This window comes from Lactuca serriola, chromosome 7, assembly GCF_051521515.1.
Source record: "Lactuca serriola cultivar US96UC23 chromosome 7, Lser_US96UC23_V15, whole genome shotgun sequence".
Lineage (NCBI taxonomy): Eukaryota > Viridiplantae > Streptophyta > Magnoliopsida > Asterales > Asteraceae > Lactuca > Lactuca serriola.
Genome location: NC_136414.1, coordinates 21,528,477 through 21,547,677, shown reverse-complemented (window position 1 = coordinate 21,547,677; position 19,201 = coordinate 21,528,477). Strand labels below are relative to the sequence as shown.

The 19,201-nt window shown below is 35.2% G+C and overlaps 3 protein-coding genes across 3 annotated transcripts; all 3 read left to right on the top strand.

The window, feature by feature from the left end:
• Positions 1–6,337: 6,337 nt before the first annotated feature.
• LOC145062942 (uncharacterized) lies at positions 6,338–9,318 on the top strand. Its single transcript, XM_079010532.1, has 7 exons — positions 6,338–6,900; positions 6,988–7,064; positions 7,547–7,583; positions 8,327–8,447; positions 8,563–8,695; positions 8,820–8,963; positions 9,048–9,318. The coding sequence occupies exons 1-7, from the start codon at positions 6,648–6,650 to the stop codon at positions 9,159–9,161; spliced, it is 879 nt and encodes a 292-aa protein (XP_078866658.1). The 5' UTR covers positions 6,338–6,647; the 3' UTR covers positions 9,162–9,318.
• Positions 9,319–9,774: 456 nt separating this feature from the next.
• Positions 9,775–12,662, top strand: LOC145062322 (U3 small nucleolar RNA-associated-like protein). The gene is made up of 6 exons (XM_079009939.1): positions 9,775–10,264; positions 10,492–11,139; positions 11,229–11,645; positions 11,740–11,912; positions 12,056–12,239; positions 12,437–12,662. Exons 1-6 carry the CDS (start codon positions 9,836–9,838, stop codon positions 12,515–12,517), a joined length of 1,932 nt encoding a protein of 643 aa, XP_078866065.1. The 5' UTR covers positions 9,775–9,835; the 3' UTR covers positions 12,518–12,662.
• A 3,638-nt stretch (positions 12,663–16,300) lies between these two features.
• LOC145061010 (Glycine cleavage T-protein family) lies at positions 16,301–18,502 on the top strand. Its single transcript, XM_079008370.1, has 4 exons — positions 16,301–16,440; positions 16,740–17,308; positions 17,446–17,564; positions 17,839–18,502. Exons 2-4 carry the CDS (start codon positions 16,751–16,753, stop codon positions 18,380–18,382), a joined length of 1,221 nt encoding a protein of 406 aa, XP_078864496.1. The 5' UTR covers positions 16,301–16,440; positions 16,740–16,750; the 3' UTR covers positions 18,383–18,502.
• Positions 18,503–19,201: the final 699 nt, after the last annotated feature.

Genomic DNA, 19,201 nt, shown 5'->3' with positions numbered 1-19,201 from the left:
ATAGGAGCTCAAATTGAGTTGCTTGGTTAGCTTATCATAGGCATCGGTTGTGGGAGCTTGTGCTTTGAGAGTATCAAGGGTTTCATCCATGATGATGAGCATTTCATCAAATTTGTGGTTCAAAGTGTCCACAAAGTATTGTGCAGAGCGAATGACTTTGATAAGAACTTCCTGCATAATCATGTTGAAGCCATCTTTTTGTCTGATCTCCTTCTCCAGTCATTGGATTTGTTTTTCATGACGAACATGAGTATGCTTGATGAGCTTATTAGTATCAAAAATCATATCATCGTGGATCTTCAACATGGTAGAAATGGTGGAGATGTGACGATCAAGATTGTATTTGTATCGTTCCTTAACTTCTTATAAGGTGTGCTTCAAACGTAGAGAAATGAGTTGATCTAGTTGGTTGGCTCAATCAAGTTTCGCATGAGCAACATCCTTGATCTTGGAAAGAGATTGAATCACCAAATCAAATTTTGAATCAAGCGAGGCGACTTTGGTAGAGATTCTGTCGACTTTAGAATTAGCTTTGGTGACATTTTATCGGAGTTACAAGAGAGAAAACAGATCAACTATGTTTTCATATGAGGATCCTATGTTCGAAGTGGAACTTTTGGATTTCTTATCATCATCTTTACCATCATCATAATCATATGGACCCATGCTATTATCGTTTTAATCAACTTGAGTTTGAGTGCCGATATCACCATCAACTATTGTTTCTAGACGGGGAGAGGTGATTTTTTCCCTTTTTGATTCTCTTCTCCTTCCATTTCATCTGAGGATGACGAGAGACCGATGTCAAAGTGAGCTTTGGAGGAGGATGGATTTTGCCGCAGACTGAAAGTTGAAGGAAGTGGAATCGCACCAACAATAGTGTTCTCATCTTCAAACATTATCTATTCGGAGTGATCTTCTACATCATCAGGCTTAGGATCATCCGAGATAGGCATTGAGACATGAACACCTTTTGCAGCATCATCTTGATTCTAAGGAGGATCATCCACTGTAACATCAAGAGTGGGAACATCTACACTCTGTTTGATCTTCAAAGCATCAACGGATGGCTATAGCAATTGATTAATTTCTTCAATGGATGGAAATGTGAAAGGAATACGACTTCGGATTTCACTTTGGCACATGGAGATGAGAGTGTATTCAACTTGTTCTATTGAGAGCTCCAGACGCCTTGAACGAGCACTGTCAAAAAATCAACCCAATCATTGTTAAAAATACCCAATCGTCCTTTACCTGTGTCAGGTATCAAATCGGTTGAGGCTTCCGAGGTGGGAGAGACTACTATTGTCTCAGAAAGATTGGAATCTATGGCAGGGAGACATATTTTTCATTTGTAGAAAAGATAGGGCGATTCAGTTTGACTCATGAGTGTGTCCCAGGGGGCTTCAAGGGACTTTGTTCAATACCAACACCACCCTTTTTGGAGTGTGAGGGTAGATCATGAGCAGACTCCAAGTGAGTGTGTGCAATGTGTGTTTGTGAAACTCTGGAGGGTACTTCGCAAAAGTAGGTGGGTGGGATAAGCAATGACCCAAAGTTAGGTCTAGATCTGATCTGTGTATCCTTTTGAGAGGATTGACTGGTTTTGGTTCTCTTTTTGGCCTTAGGTTATGAAGGGGATGCCTTTCGCTTTTTGGCAATTTTCTTCTTTCGGCCTTCAAATCCAGTTGATTTATTCTCTTTCGAGGCTAATTCATCCTATACTAGGGCAGGTTGCGTTGGGTCAAACATAAACGCAGTCTCTAGATGCTGTTTCAAATATGGAGAATCGAAAGGAATAATATCCAACCTAAGTAGTTAATATCGACGATTTCCAGGTGATTTCCAGGTGGGATATCGGTTATCGGTACTTCTCAAAATAATGGTGTCAAATATCGATCCAAAATATCAGACCGCAAAAATCAATGATATTTACCGATATCTAACCGATATTTACCAATATTCCCAAGTGATTTCCAGGTGGGATATTGGTTAAGTATTTTTACTTGCTTTTTTTAGTGTTAATTCATGGCCTTAAGTCTTATGGTCTTAACTCAATTGAACCTGGTATTATGTTGAGTACTTAATTGTTAGTTTTAGGTCATATACTCATGTTTTAAGTATTAACCGATCTTATTGTTGTGTTAATTGTTAAATGCTTAAGTGTTAAGTTGCTAGTTTCTATAGGTTTGATCATGTTTATGTGTTAATTACTTAATTCTTAAATGATGATGATGATATTAAAGTTGATGTGGAATATCTAGATAAAATAATTAGATGCAGTGGTTGATGTGGACTTGGAGGAAGATTCCATGGCTTACATAAAATTATGTTTCAAACATTGAAAGTTTTGAGTTTTGACTTTTTATATTACTTTTATATATGTTTTATGTTTATATATATTAATTATGCATGATATAAAAATACCGATATCCCACCGCGATAACCTATATCTCAAATATCAGCCCTTGACCGATATTTGATTTTGGACCGCTATAACTGCCTAGTATCAAACATGTGTTGAGGAAGTCATCAGACAACTCCGAAAGCATCTTGACTAGACAACATGTAAGTTTTAATGGTTTTGAAGAAATAATATACCTCACGGATGTATGAATTGAGCGGAATTGCCTCACTTCGTTATAGTCGTTGTAGTTTTAGATCCCAAAATCTTAGACTCGGAAACTCATTCGTCTTCCTTTTCTTGGTGAACTTTTTGAAGTCTTGCCAAAGGACCTCCGATAGATCAACGACGTTTGATCGGCCAGTGATGATGTGTGTCGTCTTCCTTTATGACAGGGCCTTCCTTGATACGCATTGCGTGTCATAATTGTGCGTCGTAAATGTGTGTCCTAAATGCGCGTCGTAAATAGACGACGTGCAAAAGCGTGTCGTCTCTTGTTATGACAGGGCCTTCCTTGACGCGCATTTACGCGTCGTCCGAGCATTTTACGACACACAATGCGCTTCGTAAAAGGTTGTTTCTCTAGTAGAGTTGTGTTCGTTCGACCGTTCTTTCCAGACAAACATTTGAGAATGAGGTGCATCAGAATGGTCCATATACCGGGAACCGCTAACTTCCTTTGCTTTGAATTCCCCTTTGAACCCGATCTGAGTGAGAAAAGATTAGAATTATTTTGTTGTGGGTTCCTGCACTTAAAAACCTTTAGGGTTTTCTACAACTCCAATTGCACGAAGGAAGGTTTCTTTATGAACATGTACAATTCGATTATCTGTGATCTTGACCTCGAAGACTCCATCTTCAAAGTTAACAAGTTCAAAGGATTTGTGCAATAGCCTAAGAGGGAAGTTAGGGTTTGGGATTTTGGTGAGAGGAATCACAATGGGGTGTCTCGAGATGAATTCAATCATGATTCTAACAGATTCGTCGTAGTTCAGAGGATCTAGGGAAAAAAGTTGAGTGGTTTCCTTGAGGATAGGTTCAGTCGAAGAGCAACACAGGAAACCCACCGAGTAGCAACAAAGGCCAAAGGTAAAATATAAGTATCTAAAAAAGCATGCGCAAAACCAACTAGGAAGTCTCCTGAGCTAGTCAAAGACCACACATATCTATCCGCCATAGACACCAAAGAAACCGATTGCAAAAAAGAAGTGAGAGCACATTCTTGGGCACTCTTTGCCCCACCCAAAGGCATCCGACAAAAAAAATGAACCCAAGGCAGATTCTTTTTTTTTTTTTTTTTTTTTTTACATCTGTCACATATTTTTAAGCCTTCTAAAAGATGAAGCCTAGGAAAACAAGAATGCAAAGTAACTTACCCAAGCCAAACATCTTCCCAAAATTTCGTATCTCTAACCATTTCTTATCCTCTTCTTACATTGAGCAAGAAAATCCACCCCTTATCTTTAAGGCAAGAAAGCATCTTAATAATATTAAGCCAAACAAAATTCTTGGAAGCTAGGACAATGCGATCTAAATAACCTTTACTCCCATGAATAGCCATAACCACTCTAACCTAAAACACTTCCTTATGGGACAAAAACTGCCAAATCCATTTAAATCAAAAGGCTTGATTCATAGCTAAATAAGAGACAACTCCTAAACCACCTTTGTCCTTCGTAGCTAACACTTTATCCCAACTAACCCATAACATTTTCCTTTCCTCCCATTAACAAAATTCCTTCTCATTACCTCTTTCGTCTTTACCTTTAATGAAGATCATGACGAACCAAAATAACCAAAATAGAGTCTCTCTATCAGATCACACCCCAAAGTTGCCATCCTAAGCAAGCAAGAAAGATACCGGTCGTCTTTTTTTTGATGAAAAAGCAAGATCAAAACACCCTTACTTGGGTGTGTGTTTATGTCGCCAACTACCTGGGATTTCCACGCCACATATAATGCATAAACACTAGGAATTATCTTTCTATGCAAGTTTGCTTAATTATGGTAATAATGTATTATCTCAAACTTTAAACCTTTATTACATGTAAGGTCCATCTCTTTTAATTTCTAGTTAATTCATCAACCATTGATGCAAAATAAACCAGTACTTTTGATTATTTATTATTTCTTTTAGATTGAACCTTATGTGTAACCCAATAGGCTCATAATGTGTAACTAACTTGTTGTATCAATGAGCATATCTCCAATAACTACCAAAAGATTGGGGTATAGCCACTCGCTGGACCACACATTTACATAACAAAAGTCCAATCTCATTTGTGAAGAACAAGGCACCATAAGAAACTTGGAGTAATATAAAGTCAAATGTAGAACAGTTCAAGATGATTGGCACATTCCTAATCAAAGGAGGGATCAAGCTTGATGAGATTTTGTGAAAATCTTATCCATCACAATCCTTCCTAGAATATATTAGAAAATTTGCAAGCACTAATTCACCAAAAGACCCGACATACTCAATTAGCTCTACTAGTATTTGATTTTGGAAATTTTGTGAAAACAAATCATAAAAACCTGAAATTTTGGAAAAAAATTGATACTTCTTGGAAAAATTAAAGATATTTTAGAAAACAATACTGAAATAATAATTTGCCCAATGCATGGTTTTAAGAACTAATAGGTAGTACTCGTAAGATTTTTTGATTTGCCTTGATGACTTTAAAGATATTCATTTATTGATTTTCCTTTGATGATTGCCTCCTTCTCTTTGCTATATCGATTACATCTTCCTCTCCTCTTTGTTGTTTCATAGTTTGGCCTATATTTTTATGATTTTCTTTTTTATTTGTTGAAAATTTTGGGGCCCCTCATAACTTTTCCCTGGTTGGTCACCTAGGTTGGCCGTTGGCACCTATTGGGTCGACCATGTTTAAAACCATATTATTTTAAAGGTGAAAAGAATAGGGTGTTACAACTTACAACACGTATTAGATGAAGAGTTCAGGATCAACGTGAGGGTGTTACAGATGTGACTACTTATACGTGGATCCTTATGGGAAGTGGTGTCGATTTGTGGTATATTTGGGGATACCTCTTTCTTGATTGTGTTCTCGATGCTTTCCATAAGCCGTATTATTGTCGTTTCATTATAAATGTTTGTTTTGTAAGAAGTATATTGATCTCATTCCATATTGACATGGCCACAATATATATATATATATATATATATATATATATATATATATATATATAAAAGTTAGGTTATTTTGTTTTCACTATCTATTATGTGCATGTATGATTGATTATTGACCAATCATTTTAGTTATTTTAAGAAAGTAACTAATGCATATTACATGTTGAAGATATAATAAATATTAATTACATCTTCAACATTTAATATGCATTAGTTACTTTCTTAAAATAACTAAAATGATTGATCCAGAATTAATCATACATGCACACAATAGATAGTGAAAACATTTGAACCTAACTCTCTCTCTCTCTCTCTCTCTCTCTATATATATATATATATATATATATATATATATATATATATATATATATATATATATATATATCGGCTTCCATTAATGCTTTTTGTAGCTGTGTATTTTCCGAACCGGGCTCGGGGTAGTTTCGGATGACTTAGGTCACTTGTGGTTATGTATTTTACCAAACTAGCGAATAGCAAAACTGCTATATATGTAAATATGTCTTTAGGATCTAAATAATAAAAAACAAGCAAGCACCAGACCAACATTTAATATACTGGTATGTTTTTAAGATATTCATGAGTTACACACATCTATATCTTTATAGAAGGATCAAGGATACCCATGTTGTGAAAAGTCTATAATGTCCTTTGTCTCTTTATGCTCTGGCCTCTAGGGGAATGTTTTGACACTGACCCATGTATGATGTTTTCATCTTCAACATGAATGCAAATTTGAAAGTGTCTGATGAAACCTCTGAAAATTCTGTATACAAGTAAGCTTTATTCACAACAATTGAAAACTCAATTGACTTGATTACTCTTTCAACAAAGAAAATAGTACCACAAAATGGTCGGAATCTTTCTGTAACCTAGAAACCATCCGTTCAAATCCCATATAATAAACGGATGATACAAGTGTCGCTCTCTGAGCTGGGGTATCTCAAAGAAAATGGTACGTTAGAAGGCAGAGAAATGGACAAAGTTTGCAACACTCATCACGATTTTTGAAATCTTTTTTGTTGCATAAATCAAGAGATTTTTATTTGGTTTAATCATGTTCTGTAAGAAATGAAGAGGGTAAAGAGTGATCAAAGATCTCAAAAGGAGTTGCCATTGCTCATTGAAGCCATGGGAGACTCTTGTGAAGGTTCATCTAGGGTTGTTTGCCGCAGGATGGATGGTTACTTGCCAGAAAATACCTCAAAATTAAGGAAGCCAGCTGTTCGATCGTACAATCGCTCTAGGGTTCCCAGACTTAAATGGACAGATGAACTTCATCAGTTCTTTGTGAATGCAGTTCAAAAACTTGGAGGCGAAGATAGTAATGTCTTGCTCTATGTATATGTATGTGTGTATATATTGCTATCATTGATCATTCCATTAAATCGTTTTCTTTTTTTTGGAATAGAAGCAACTCCAAAGATGATCTTGAAGACGATGAATGTGAAAGGATTATCTGTATCTCATATCAAGAGCCATCTTCAGGTCAATTATATATAGTATCTCATATATACATTCACACACACATGCATGTATGTGCATATATGTATCATGGGTTCTTCATTAAGTTTAAAAAATCGGAGTATATCTCATAATATTCAGTTTGAGCTGTTAACGTTTTGAAGAAAGGAGCATAAAAATACAATTTTGTGCATGTATACAGTATACTTGCAAGTGTATCCATATATTGGTGATTTCTTGCATATTTAAACATGAAAGTTGCAAATGTGAAAGATGAATTTGCAATAATACATGATCTGTTTGAAAAATCAGTATGTAGTAAGTGAATTGGATAAGGTGATATTAATCTCTCTCTCTCTCTCTCTCTCTCTCTCTCTCTCTCTCCCTCCCTCCCTCCCTCTCTCTCTCTCTCTCTCACACACACACATGTATATGTACATACTTATACATATGTATCTATGTACACACATCACACTCAAACATATATATGGCTTATCAATGAGCAGATGTATAGGAACATGAAGAACGAGGTGATTCTACAAGGTATGCGTACATATCAATATTGTTTAAATGTGTGTGTGTCAGTGTGTGTGTTTACTAAATCATGTTTCTTAACGTAGGAATTAAATTGGTATATTAGGCAAAACTGTTTATTTAAAAAAACAAATATATAAAATACACAAAAATGACATTATATATTGAATTATTAAAATTTATATTGTGAAACTTATTTGTGCCCAATATTATAATATTTCTCACCTATTATTTATCAGGTTTAACAAAATTTTCAAATCTCGACAATTATTTTTAGTTCCATTAGAAATATGAATCTATTAACTTATTTTTTAAGAAAAAAAGATTTTAATTAATTTAGGGTTATAAAGTTGAATAATATGTAAATTTAATTTGTTTTTCTTTGAATAATTAGTTTTGTTTCACATGTTTTTCAAATACTAAAAACTTGGTTTTAGCTTATAAGCTAGCATTTATCATATAAATTAGTTTATTAATAAGTTATTTCAAACAAGTTTATTAAAAAATTAGTTTGTAAGTTATTTTATAATCTATGATAAGCTACTTTTGTAATGTTATATATCAAAACGTTAAATATAATAAGCTAATTTATTTATAAACAATAAGTATTGGACTTGGACAATATAACCTTAAAAAATAGATAACTATAGAACTATAATCATTCCATAAACACTTAAAGTGATTATTAATTTGTATGACTAGGATTCACATTTATATTAATTATTTATGTTTGTTCTTTTTCAATATGATAGATATTCCAAAAACAAAAGGACTTGAAAGTTACACCTATCATGGGGTATCGGTCAATATCGGGCTTGGACCTCATGAGCAATATTATAAGCACAACAGTTTCTCTACATTGGCCGTGAACATGTAATTATTTATATATTTTGCTTGTTTAATTTCAATTTAATTAGCTATTGAGTTAAGTAATTGATAATATAGAGAATATAATTAAGTTGACATATCTATAACTGAAATAATGTAGGAAAATGGCCGATGAGCCTTTACTAGCGTTGAACCCCGAGAAATTGACAAGTATTGTTTTGGGCCAAATGGAACGCTCGATTTACAGTCGTTCCCAACAATTCGTTCATGCTCCTAAGAGCAAGTTTCATCACGTATGCATATCGTCTAACACCTAATTCCTCAAGCTTATTCCATTTCATATGAAGAAACAAATAAACCAATAATTATATTTAACGCCCTTCTAACTTGTATTTGTATTTGGGTTGAAATGTTTAGGGAAGCCCCAACAGTTATCATGGAACACACGAAGGAAAAAAGGACAAAGTTTATAATCAAGTTTCTGAAGCAACTAATGTATATCTAAGCAATAAGCTCATATACAAAGACTTTCTAGCTAGTGGTTTCACCTCAAATTATAACGTATACACCTCCCTTTCTTTATTATCTTTTTGTATGACTTAATGGTTCCGATTAACCCATGAAGTGTTACATTAATCAATACAGGAAAATGAAGATACGGAGAACTATGAAGATGCGATTGTTGCTACTTTGTCTAAACCACCTAGTGTTAATACAAAGTTGACTCTCGGAGGTCCATATGCCTTTTGCAAGAGTTAAAATGTTCCTTTTTTAAGATCATTCTTAGAAGAGCTCACTTGTAAAATTTACATTTGGATCTAAGTTATGCATTAATGCTTTTTTGTTAGATATGACAACCTAAGCATGTAGTACATTAATTCTCACAAAACCTATAAAAATCATAAATCATTCTATTTGGATGGCTCATGTTAATCTTATATTAAGCTTCACGTATGAGATCAATCACAAAACACTAACGATATTTTGAATGTCTTTAAGTTCGGACCTTAGATTTTTATGGAATTTCGCACCTCAACCACTAGAATCTCATCGTAGGACATGATAACATATGCTGAACATTTCATTTTTTTCTGAGTAACTTTTACGATTTTACGTATGTTGATACAAACAATAACGTTATTAACAGAGAAAAATACAAAAATTATCATAATATCATTATAGATCACCGCCTAACATATGGAAATATAAACAAGGACCGGGTTGCTATTAAAGGTTAAAAAGAGTGGTCAAATAGGTAAAACTACAATGTTTGGGGCCAAACTTTAAAAGTTGAAACATTTAGGGGCCAAGTGTGCAGTAATCAAAAAATTATAAGTAAGGTGGGAAATATATGAACACCGCCGTCGTCGTCGATAACCTAACGAGCGGAAACCCTTCGCTACCTGCTCTTCACTCTCTCCGACAGAGTAATCATGGCGGACGTAGTACAGTACAAGCTAGAGCGTATGGTCAATGAGCTCGACGACCTTGAGCGCCGTGGCTTGTTCTCTCGCCGTGAAATTGCCGAAATCGTCAAACAACGCCGGAAGTTTGAGTATAGACTCAAACGTCCAAGTCCTCTGAAACAAGATTACTTAGCGTATATCGATTACGAGAAATCTCTCGAATCTCTCCGCCTCCTCCGTAAGAAAGCGATGTTGCGTGAGCTCGAAAAGAAGAGTGAAGACGGGGAAGGCGTTGTAAAGAAGCCGAAGATGAAGCAGTCTGTTTCTGACTTTTCTGGAATTTCAAGGATCGTTGAGATTTATCGGTTGGCCACGAATAGGTTTAAAGGAGACATTGAGCTTTGGTTTCAGTATCTCGAGTTTTGTAGGCAAAGAAGAAATGGACATATGAAGAAGGTATATGATTTTCAATGCTTGTAGTATACATTTTCGTAGTTTAATCATTCAATGCATTACGTTTTGTTTCTGCTTGTATTGGTTGCTGATAACTGTGATTAGTGCTTGAAATATGATGAAGTTATGCACTTATACCTAAGAACTTGAATTTTCAATTCAGATTGTTCAATAATCAGTTTCAGTTATAATCTGATTGTTTTTCCATTTACTATTTGTGCATCTTTCAGGTTCTGGCTCAGGTGATTAGATTTCACCCAAAAGTACCTGGAGTTTGGATATATGCTGCTTCATGGGAGTTTGATCATAACCTAAATGCTGCAGCTGCTCGTGCACTTATGCAAAGTGGTTTGAGATGTTGCCCAACATCTGAAGCTTTATGGGTGGAATATCTCAGAATGGAACTCACATATCTTAATAAGTTAAGTGCTCGTAGGTCTGCTCTTGGAGAAGATGTTGCAACATTGGTTACTGATGGCCATGAGCCTGAAGATAAACAATGGAGAGACGAAAACAAAGAGCTATTTATGCCAATCGATGGAGAAACTAAAGATCATAAAGATTTAGATGTACAAAATGAGGAACTGAAACAGAAAATCAATGTCTTTCGGGAACAAGGTTTGAACATCCTTCAAACTGTTTACAAATGTGCAGTGGACGCACTACCTGCCAGTTTTACCATGAGAACACAATTTCTTGAGATACTAGAGGCAACAAATTTGGCAAATTCAGAAACTATGAAAAAGGAGATACTTTCTGACATGAGAAATCAATTTTCAAAAGAAACAGGATACTGGGATTGGCTTGCAAAGTATGAAGCAGCAGGCCATAATAGTGCACAAGATGTAAAGAAAGATCATTTACACAATGCAATTCAGGTACCCCAAATAATTGAAATAAAAATCTTTAGTGTTTTGGTAAATGTAAAACCTTCATAACTTCAAGATTTACCTTCTTTTTTCTGTAGGTTTATGATGAAGCTTTAAAGATTGTACCATCATCAACAATGTTTGATCTCTACATCAAATTCTTGATGGACACAATTGTTCATCAAGGTTCTAGGGTTTCTGATATCGATCTTGTTTCACATGTTCTAATGGTCTATGAAAAGGCTCAAAGTATGGGGTGCATTACAGAAGATCTTGCATGTCAAAATGTATCTTTTTTGTTAGAACTTGGAAGATTAGATGATGCTAGAAACTTAGCAGAAAAACTTTGCAATGGAGAGCTTTCAAAAGCAGCCAGTTTATGGGATTTACGCCTCTCAATAGAAATGAAACGTATAAATACTCCAACGAAAGATGATTTATCATCTGTGTTTAATCTCCTGCAAAACCCTCTTAGGAAAATTGCTGTTTCACAAGCTGAGAGCCTCTGGATTATGGTATAATATTTTTTTAATCATCTTTATTTTGTTTCTAGTTACTCATAAGTATAAAGTTTGAATATTTTTTATGTTGTTGTTGTTTATTGTGAAGGGGTTGAAATATTTTGCAAATCAAAAGCAATATTTTGATAAGCTGGTGGATATTTCTGTAAGTTGTTTGACCAGAGATGGTGGTAGTGATGATGGTTTCTCCCTCTCTTCCACAATTGTAAACTTTATTCTACAAAAAAATGGAATTCAGAGTGCAAGAGACATGTACAAAAGGTATGTCATTAATAAAGATTCATATATACTAATAAATATTGATTTTTGTTGAATACCCTTTTTATCTTTTTTGTTATTACCCTTCGTTATGAGCAAAAATGAAATTTTTTATAATTATTTGTGTAACATTTTGTGATATGCAGGTTTCTTGCATTACCTCGCCCTGGTCTTGTTTTTTATAAAAATTGCATTGAAATGGAAATGAACATTGCATCTGCTGCTTCAAAGGCTAATCTTGTAGAGTCCCGAAAATTATATGAAGCTGCACTTTCAACATATGATCAAGATGCGAGTTTGTGGCAAGATTATCACTCTTTGGAGTCCAAGGTAAAAAAAAAAATTCAAAAGAAAAATATTTTCGAAACTTAGGGATATGAAAGAGATAATGTTAAAATGAGGGAAAAGTTTATTTCCTTTTTTTTTTTTGTACTTTTTCATGAAATCAAATTCTTTTTTTGTTTCTAGTAAAAAAGGACACTGATATATAACTTACTAGATTAAGTCATGTCTTGGTTTATGTGCAGATGGGGACATCAGAAAGTGCTGCTGCAGTACATTGGCGTGCAAGAAGGACACTTAAAGGCAATGCTACATTATTAAGTTGAAGAAATTATGGATGAGAGGTTTAGATTTTGTTGACCACTCGCAATTTTGACTTTGTTAAAAGGGTTGTAGTCTTTGAGAATTGTAACAATTGTTTTATTGAACAATCTACATGATAATCAAATTATGTTGGTTTTGTTTTGATTATAGTTTTCATCATCTTTATCCGTTTGTGGGTATTGTAGGTGTAGCGTGTATACATAAACTAATGATATATCATGTTTTTGGTCTCGCTTAAGATTTTGAACGTTCATTACATGGATTTAGTATTTGTTTTTAGTTCTTGTGTCTAATAGTCTAATACTTGAACTCTTTTGTTGTGGATTGTATGGTAAGTTCCAAATGGGTTTGCATGCATTTGGTGTCTTGGGAGTTTTCTTTACAACATGATTTGAACAAAGCACTTGTTTAGTTCTCGATTGTTAAATGGTGTTGCATAAGTATATTTTTATGTTTATAGATGATCATGTAACTGTTGATCAAGGTGCATGACGTTGAACATTTTTACATTGTTTTTAGGAAAAAAGGTATGCTAATGGTTAAGAACATAGTGTGGATTTATTAGATAGTGATAAATTCTGCTATGTAATAGTTAGGTTACGATGGTAACTTGACCTACTTTGATTATGCTCGTATAACACTCGATAAAACGGAGTATCTTTCATGTAATTTCAATGGTAGCACGATGATGAAGGAATAGATGTAACTACAAGGGAGTAAGCTTTACACATAAGGGAGTTTCAAGTATTTAAGGTCTCTAATCCATAAGGGGGTCTTGTATGAGTGGAGGACGACAATATGAGTCTTGTATGACAAAAAGGTTCTGCCGAAACCAAAAGAATTTCTTTTACAATGTAATTCTATGATATATAGATCTGAATGTTACCTGAAAATAGAGTATGAGAAGATGGAAGTAATAGTAAGGAAGAGTTGCGGTAGGATTTTGTTGAATAATATATTGAATGTGACTATTAGAAAGTGGTTTGGAGTGTCACGGGTAATTGAAAGATTAAGGGGAGGAGATTGAGGTGGTATAGACATGCCTAAAAGAGGCTACCGACAACAAGTTAGAAGGTGGAGGTGATGTTGGTTGATGGTTCTAGGATGAGAGGAACACCTAGATGAAAGTAGGAGAATAATATGAATCTAACATGTAAAGGCTAAATATAAGGATAATATAGTAACCTAGGTCCATGTATGTTCTCCTTCTCGCATTGACTTGCTATCCTCTTGTATGCCCCGGTTAAACCCCCCCTTATACATATGCTAGGGCATCTATGTGAAACACTCACCCCATAAGAAGGTATTACTGTCGACATCTAGCCCCTACCTTATTCCAATGGATTCCATGGTATATCGTATAACACTTGGTAATGACCAAGATAAAACATGAGGGATATAACCGAATATATTAACAACCTCTTTAACCAAAGTCGGGAAGGAAAAGGTAGAGTCATTGGCATTTAGGAGGAAGAAAATTTATTCTATAAGGAACAAACAATATTAATTTACTTGTTTCGAAGCTTACTTGATGTCCGTGAATAGTTTGTATAGTGGGGTGTTCTGAAACATACTCGATGTCATTGAATGGTTAGGGTGAACATTAAGCACTTGTAATATTTCTAAGACAAAACTTCAAAAATGGTCCCTGTGGTTTCCAGGAATATCAAGTTTAATCCCTAAGTTCAAAAAACCTCACAGATAGTCCCTGTGGTTTCAAAACTTTTAACAAATGGTCCTTCCGCCTAACTCCGTTAGCTTTCTACCGTTAAGTGAGGGGCATTTTCGTAATTTCAATACACAGGGACCATTTATGAGGTTTTCTCTATTTAAAAAAAAAATATAATTATTTAATTAAAGTGCCTCTCTCTCTCTCTCTCTCTCTGAAAAACAAAGCCAAACCCACATCTCCCTTCTCCGTTCTCTCTGTTTTCAGTTGGGTAAACAAACCCCTAAATCGGGTTCATCCATAAACTCAATGAGAAAAGCCCATAGCTTCGGGTTCCATGAAAAAGAGATGGAAACAGATGAGCAAACATGTTTGCTAAATCTGTTCACCTGATGCTCCGATGTATGCCTCTATTATCAGATTAATTGTTGTCTTCTCAAAGAACTGGACTTGGTGGCGGTGGTGCTCTTTGTGCTTCTAACTCCGATTAGGGTTTCGTCGCTACAACACCGACGAACAACAGATCTTGGTGGAAGGTTCTCTCGGTGATGATGGTGAGCCATCTCTTCTCCTTGATTTTCCATATCTACCCCTTCGTTGAATTAATAGACCCGCTGTTGATAGGGTGAGCCATCTCTTCTCCTTGATTTTTCATATCTACCCCTTCGTGATCTCTCTCACCTTCTATCTCTTCCAAATTTCTTTGAGGAAACTGTTTGGTCTATGTGTTTGTGGTTTGAAAAGCAGAAGAGAAACCAAGGGAAGAATAAGAATAAGAAATAAACCTTGAGGGTGCCATTACAGGCACAAGGAGATTCCAATTCGGGTTCCGCGTCTTCTTCTTGACATATTCTACACTCTGTGATCACCATCTTTGAGCAACCTTCTTCTTCTTCTTCTTCTTCTTCTTCTTCTTCTTCTTCTTCTTCTTCTTCTATGTTGCGATTTAAATCATCACCATCACCATCATTTCTGGTGTTGTTTTGATACAATTGCACTACAGTTTTAAGTTTGTCTCCTGTCGTGATGTTGGAGGAGGAGTCTAAGCAAGATGATGCTGTCATTCGTTCGACACAGACCATTAATTGTTTATAAAAACACGCACTCACTCACACACTTCGTGTGAAGCAGAAGAATGGGGAAGAAGGGGGAAGTGTGAACTCTGAAAATTAATTAAATAATTATATTTTTTTTTTCATTTTTTTTAAATAGAGAAAACTTCATAAATGGTCCTTGTGTATTGAAATAACAAAAATGCCCCTCACTTAACGGTAGAAAGCTGACGGAGTTAGACGGAAGGACCACTTGTTAAGAGTTTTTAAACCATAGGGACCATCTGTTAGGTTTTTTGAACTTAGGGACTAAACTTGATATTTTCGTAAACCACAGGGACCATTTTTGAAGTTTTGTCTATTTTTAATTTAGTTCTGTTTTTAAACTTTAGTTTATAAATAACCTAAAATGATTTGCCTTTAGATGTATGTATTTTGAAGCCACTTTGTCCGATTTTCATTAATGGCTTGTTCCATGACATGTGTAAGACCAAGTAAACTGTAGACTGTTTGATAGTTTGATTGAGTTATATAAAATCTTAAATCTGGCCAATTAAAAGACATATCAGATGAACCAATTAAAATCCTAAATCTGACCAATTAAAAGATATATGAGATGAGCCAGGATCAAGTCACATACTTCTAAGTGTCTTTCCGAATTAGATCCAACTTATTATCATATCCAATAAAAAAAATATGGGACAATCATTAAAACCCATATCATTACGATAAATACAAGGGAAATTGACATTTACAAATACAATTAGATCAATTTGTACAAAAACTACACGATATATAGAGATAAAACTTATAATTTCCTTTAAAATTAATATGATACGGAACTCAAACCAACAAAATCAAAAGTGTCATATTTTGGATAAAATATTAATAAAAATGGTATTTTTAAAAATATATTATGAATGTATGACATCCCTCTAACCCTTATCGATGACAAGTGCTTTCCACTTCCCAACACCACTCACCAACGATGGGGTTCGATTTGTCACCAGAAGCCCTCCTCCACCCACTCCTTTTTACCCACCAACCATCTCCAATTTTTATATTCTCAAAACATATTATTCCAATTAAATATTTACATACAAGATTCAAAAATTACAAAGTAATTGCAAAACACTAACAAAAACCCCATCTAGATTTGCTTTTCTCAACAAAGAAAAGCGGTGCAGCTCTCCTGAGTCCACTCGTAAGTTCAATTTCAATCCATTTCTTTCTTCTTTTGTGTTTCATGTTAATTCTTTGTGGGTTGTGTCAAAGATCTGCTTCTTTGATTGAATCTTTTTACAAATTTTTTTAATGAGATTATAAAAATTGGATCTTTCTTGATTGGGAATTGGATGGATGGATGGGTTTTCTTGTCACATTTCTTTCAGGCTTTTTGTCAAACAGTTAAGTTGCAACTTTATTAGATCAAAATGTGATCTTGAATTCATGAGACTTGGTTTTTCTTACCTATACTGATAACATGCTTCTTTGTTTCGGAAGCATAAACGACAATGAGGGGAGGACTATGGCAACTCGGGCAATCAATCACTCGTCGGCTTGCTCAATCCGACAAAAAGACCATCGCTCGTAGGTGCTACGCTTCAGAGGCCGACCTCAAGAAAACAGTCCTCTACGATTTCCACGTCGCCAATGGCGGAAAGATGGTTCCTTTTGCTGGATGGAGCATGCCGATCCAGTACAAAGATTCAATCATGGAATCGACCCTGAATTGCAGGGAAAACGGTAGTCTTTTTGATGTATCCCATATGTGTGGGTTAAGTCTCAAAGGCAAAGATGCAATCGCGTTTCTTGAAAAACTCGTGGTTGCTGATGTTGCTGGACTTGCTCCTGGAACTGGATCGCTGACTGTTTTCACAAACGAAAAGGGTGGAGCCATTGATGATTCAGTGATCACGAAAGTGACAGATGATCATATTTACTTGGTTGTTAACGCTGGATGTAGAGATAAGGATTTGGCTCACATTGAAGAACATATGAAGGCTTTTAAAGCCAAAGGTGGGGATGTTGGCTGGCAGATTTACGATGAGAGATCTCTTTTAGCTCTCCAGGTATGATCAAAATCCAAAAATATAATCTTTCTTGATCAAATTGGTAAATATATTTAACTTATTGTGTATAAAATATAACTCAAATTGCTACATTTTTTGGGGTGTTTTCGTTTTTCCATTTTGTTGTTGTGTTGCAGGGTCCTCTTGCAGGTTCTACTCTTCAGTTTTTGACTAAAGAGGACTTGAGCAAAATGTACTTTGGGGAGTTTCGCATAATTGACATCAATGGTTCCAAATGCTTTCTAACCAGAACCGGGTACGTTTTGTTTTGCAATAAAGTGATGTTTTCTTATTAAGTGGTTCTTTCTGCATTAAGTAAAAATGAAACACCCATATATAGCTTATCAGATCAAGTCCAATCCTCGTTAAATCAATTAAGTAAAAAAGAAAACGTTAAAAATCAAGAAATATCAATGTGCTTTCATCGATTTGTTTATTATATCATCCTACTTTCATTTCTCTCGATTTGTTTATTAAAAAAACAAAAGTACAATGATATAGTAATGATTAATACACAAATGAGTTTACAGATACACGGGTGAAGATGGATTTGAAATATCGGTTCCCTCAGAGAACGCGCTCGATCTTGCAAAAGCAATTCTTGAAAAATCGGAAGGAAAAGTACGGTTGACCGGTCTTGGGGCCCGCGATAGTCTTCGCCTTGAAGCCGGGCTATGCCTTTATGGCAATGACATGGAGCAACACATAACACCCGTGGAAGCCGGGCTCACTTGGGCCATTGGGAAAAGAAGACGGGCCGAAGGCGGGTTTCTTGGTGCTGATGTCATCCTCAAGCAAATTGCGGATGGCCCGTCGATTAGGCGGGTTGGGCTTTTTTCTGCGGGCCCACCGGCCCGGAGTCATAGTGAGATTCAGAATGAGAACGGGGAGAGTATCGGTGAGGTGACGAGCGGAGGATTTAGTCCGTGTTTGAAGAAGAATATTGCCATGGGGTATGTCAAGTCCGGGTTGCATAAACCAGGGACTAAAGTTAAGATTGCCATCCGAGGGAAGACATATGAAGGGTCAATTACGAAAATGCCCTTTGTGGCTACGAAATATTACAAGCCGTAGTAATTTTTTTTGTTTGAAAGTGGAAGTGTTTTAATGGCTACTTTGTTTATGTTTAACTTGTTTCTTGTTGTCGATACTTTTCTGGGCATCGAATGGATGACTATCTGTGTATTTTTCTTTTTTCCTTTTGCATTTACATTTCCTCAATTTGCCCGTAGACAAGTTTTCTAAGGCTATTTTACATTATGGAGGGCATTCACGTCTTTTGCATATATGAAGGTGGTCTACTCCTTGTACTATTTTTTAGGCGTGACAAAAAATTAGAACTTTTGCCCCATTGACATTAGTCTCTATCCCACTCTGTCCCCTCCATGTTTTAAGTGTTAAAGACTACAACAATATTGATCAAGAGCTATAAATTTGTCCCCAAATTAACCTTATTTGGATCTTTATCAATAAAAGTAGGGTTAAATTTGTGTATTATAGTTATAGTATCAAACTTTTGTTTCTTTGTGTTACTAAATTATACTTCGAAAACTCTTTCCAACATATAATTGCAATTTTGGTTTGTTATTTGGACGTTTTACTTTGAAAAATATGCTGATTATAGCAGCGAAAAAGTTTATATATTTGGATGATGTTGCTATTACCAGAAAGATTTTTCAAAATAAAATGTTGTAGTAGGAAAAAATGAAAGAGGGATGCTATAATTGCAATCTTCATCTGACTTAGATCTCAGATATAATTGCAGTCTTCATCTAACGTTGAAAAATATACAAATTATAAGGGTTTTTTTTTTCAAAGCTTGTGTGAATCAGATGACATTGAACGCAAATAGCACCCTCTCTTTCAAATTTCTAAATTGGGTAAATCGTTTAA

What these genes read in the sequence shown, in the direction of transcription:
- LOC145062322 (XM_079009939.1), top strand. Translation starts at nt 9,836, where the DNA reads ATGGCGGACGTAGTACAGTACAAGCTAGAGCGTATGGTCAATGAGCTC. An exon ending in GAAATGGACATATGAAGAAG is followed by an intron (nt 10,265 to 10,491) that starts GTATATGATTTT and finishes TGCATCTTTCAG; the next exon opens with GTTCTGGCTCAGGTGATTAG. An exon ending in ATTTACACAATGCAATTCAG is followed by an intron (nt 11,140 to 11,228) that starts GTACCCCAAATA and finishes TTTTTTCTGTAG; the next exon opens with GTTTATGATGAAGCTTTAAA.
- LOC145061010 (XM_079008370.1), top strand. Translation starts at nt 16,751, where the DNA reads ATGAGGGGAGGACTATGGCAACTCGGGCAATCAATCACTCGTCGGCTT. An exon ending in GATCTCTTTTAGCTCTCCAG is followed by an intron (nt 17,309 to 17,445) that starts GTATGATCAAAA and finishes GTTGTGTTGCAG; the next exon opens with GGTCCTCTTGCAGGTTCTAC. An exon ending in TGCTTTCTAACCAGAACCGG is followed by an intron (nt 17,565 to 17,838) that starts GTACGTTTTGTT and finishes ATGAGTTTACAG; the next exon opens with ATACACGGGTGAAGATGGAT.
- LOC145062942 (XM_079010532.1), top strand. Translation starts at nt 6,648, where the DNA reads ATGAAGAGGGTAAAGAGTGATCAAAGATCTCAAAAGGAGTTGCCATTG. An exon ending in TCTACATTGGCCGTGAACAT is followed by an intron (nt 8,448 to 8,562) that starts GTAATTATTTAT and finishes GAAATAATGTAG; the next exon opens with GAAAATGGCCGATGAGCCTT. An exon ending in CTAAGAGCAAGTTTCATCAC is followed by an intron (nt 8,696 to 8,819) that starts GTATGCATATCG and finishes TGAAATGTTTAG; the next exon opens with GGAAGCCCCAACAGTTATCA.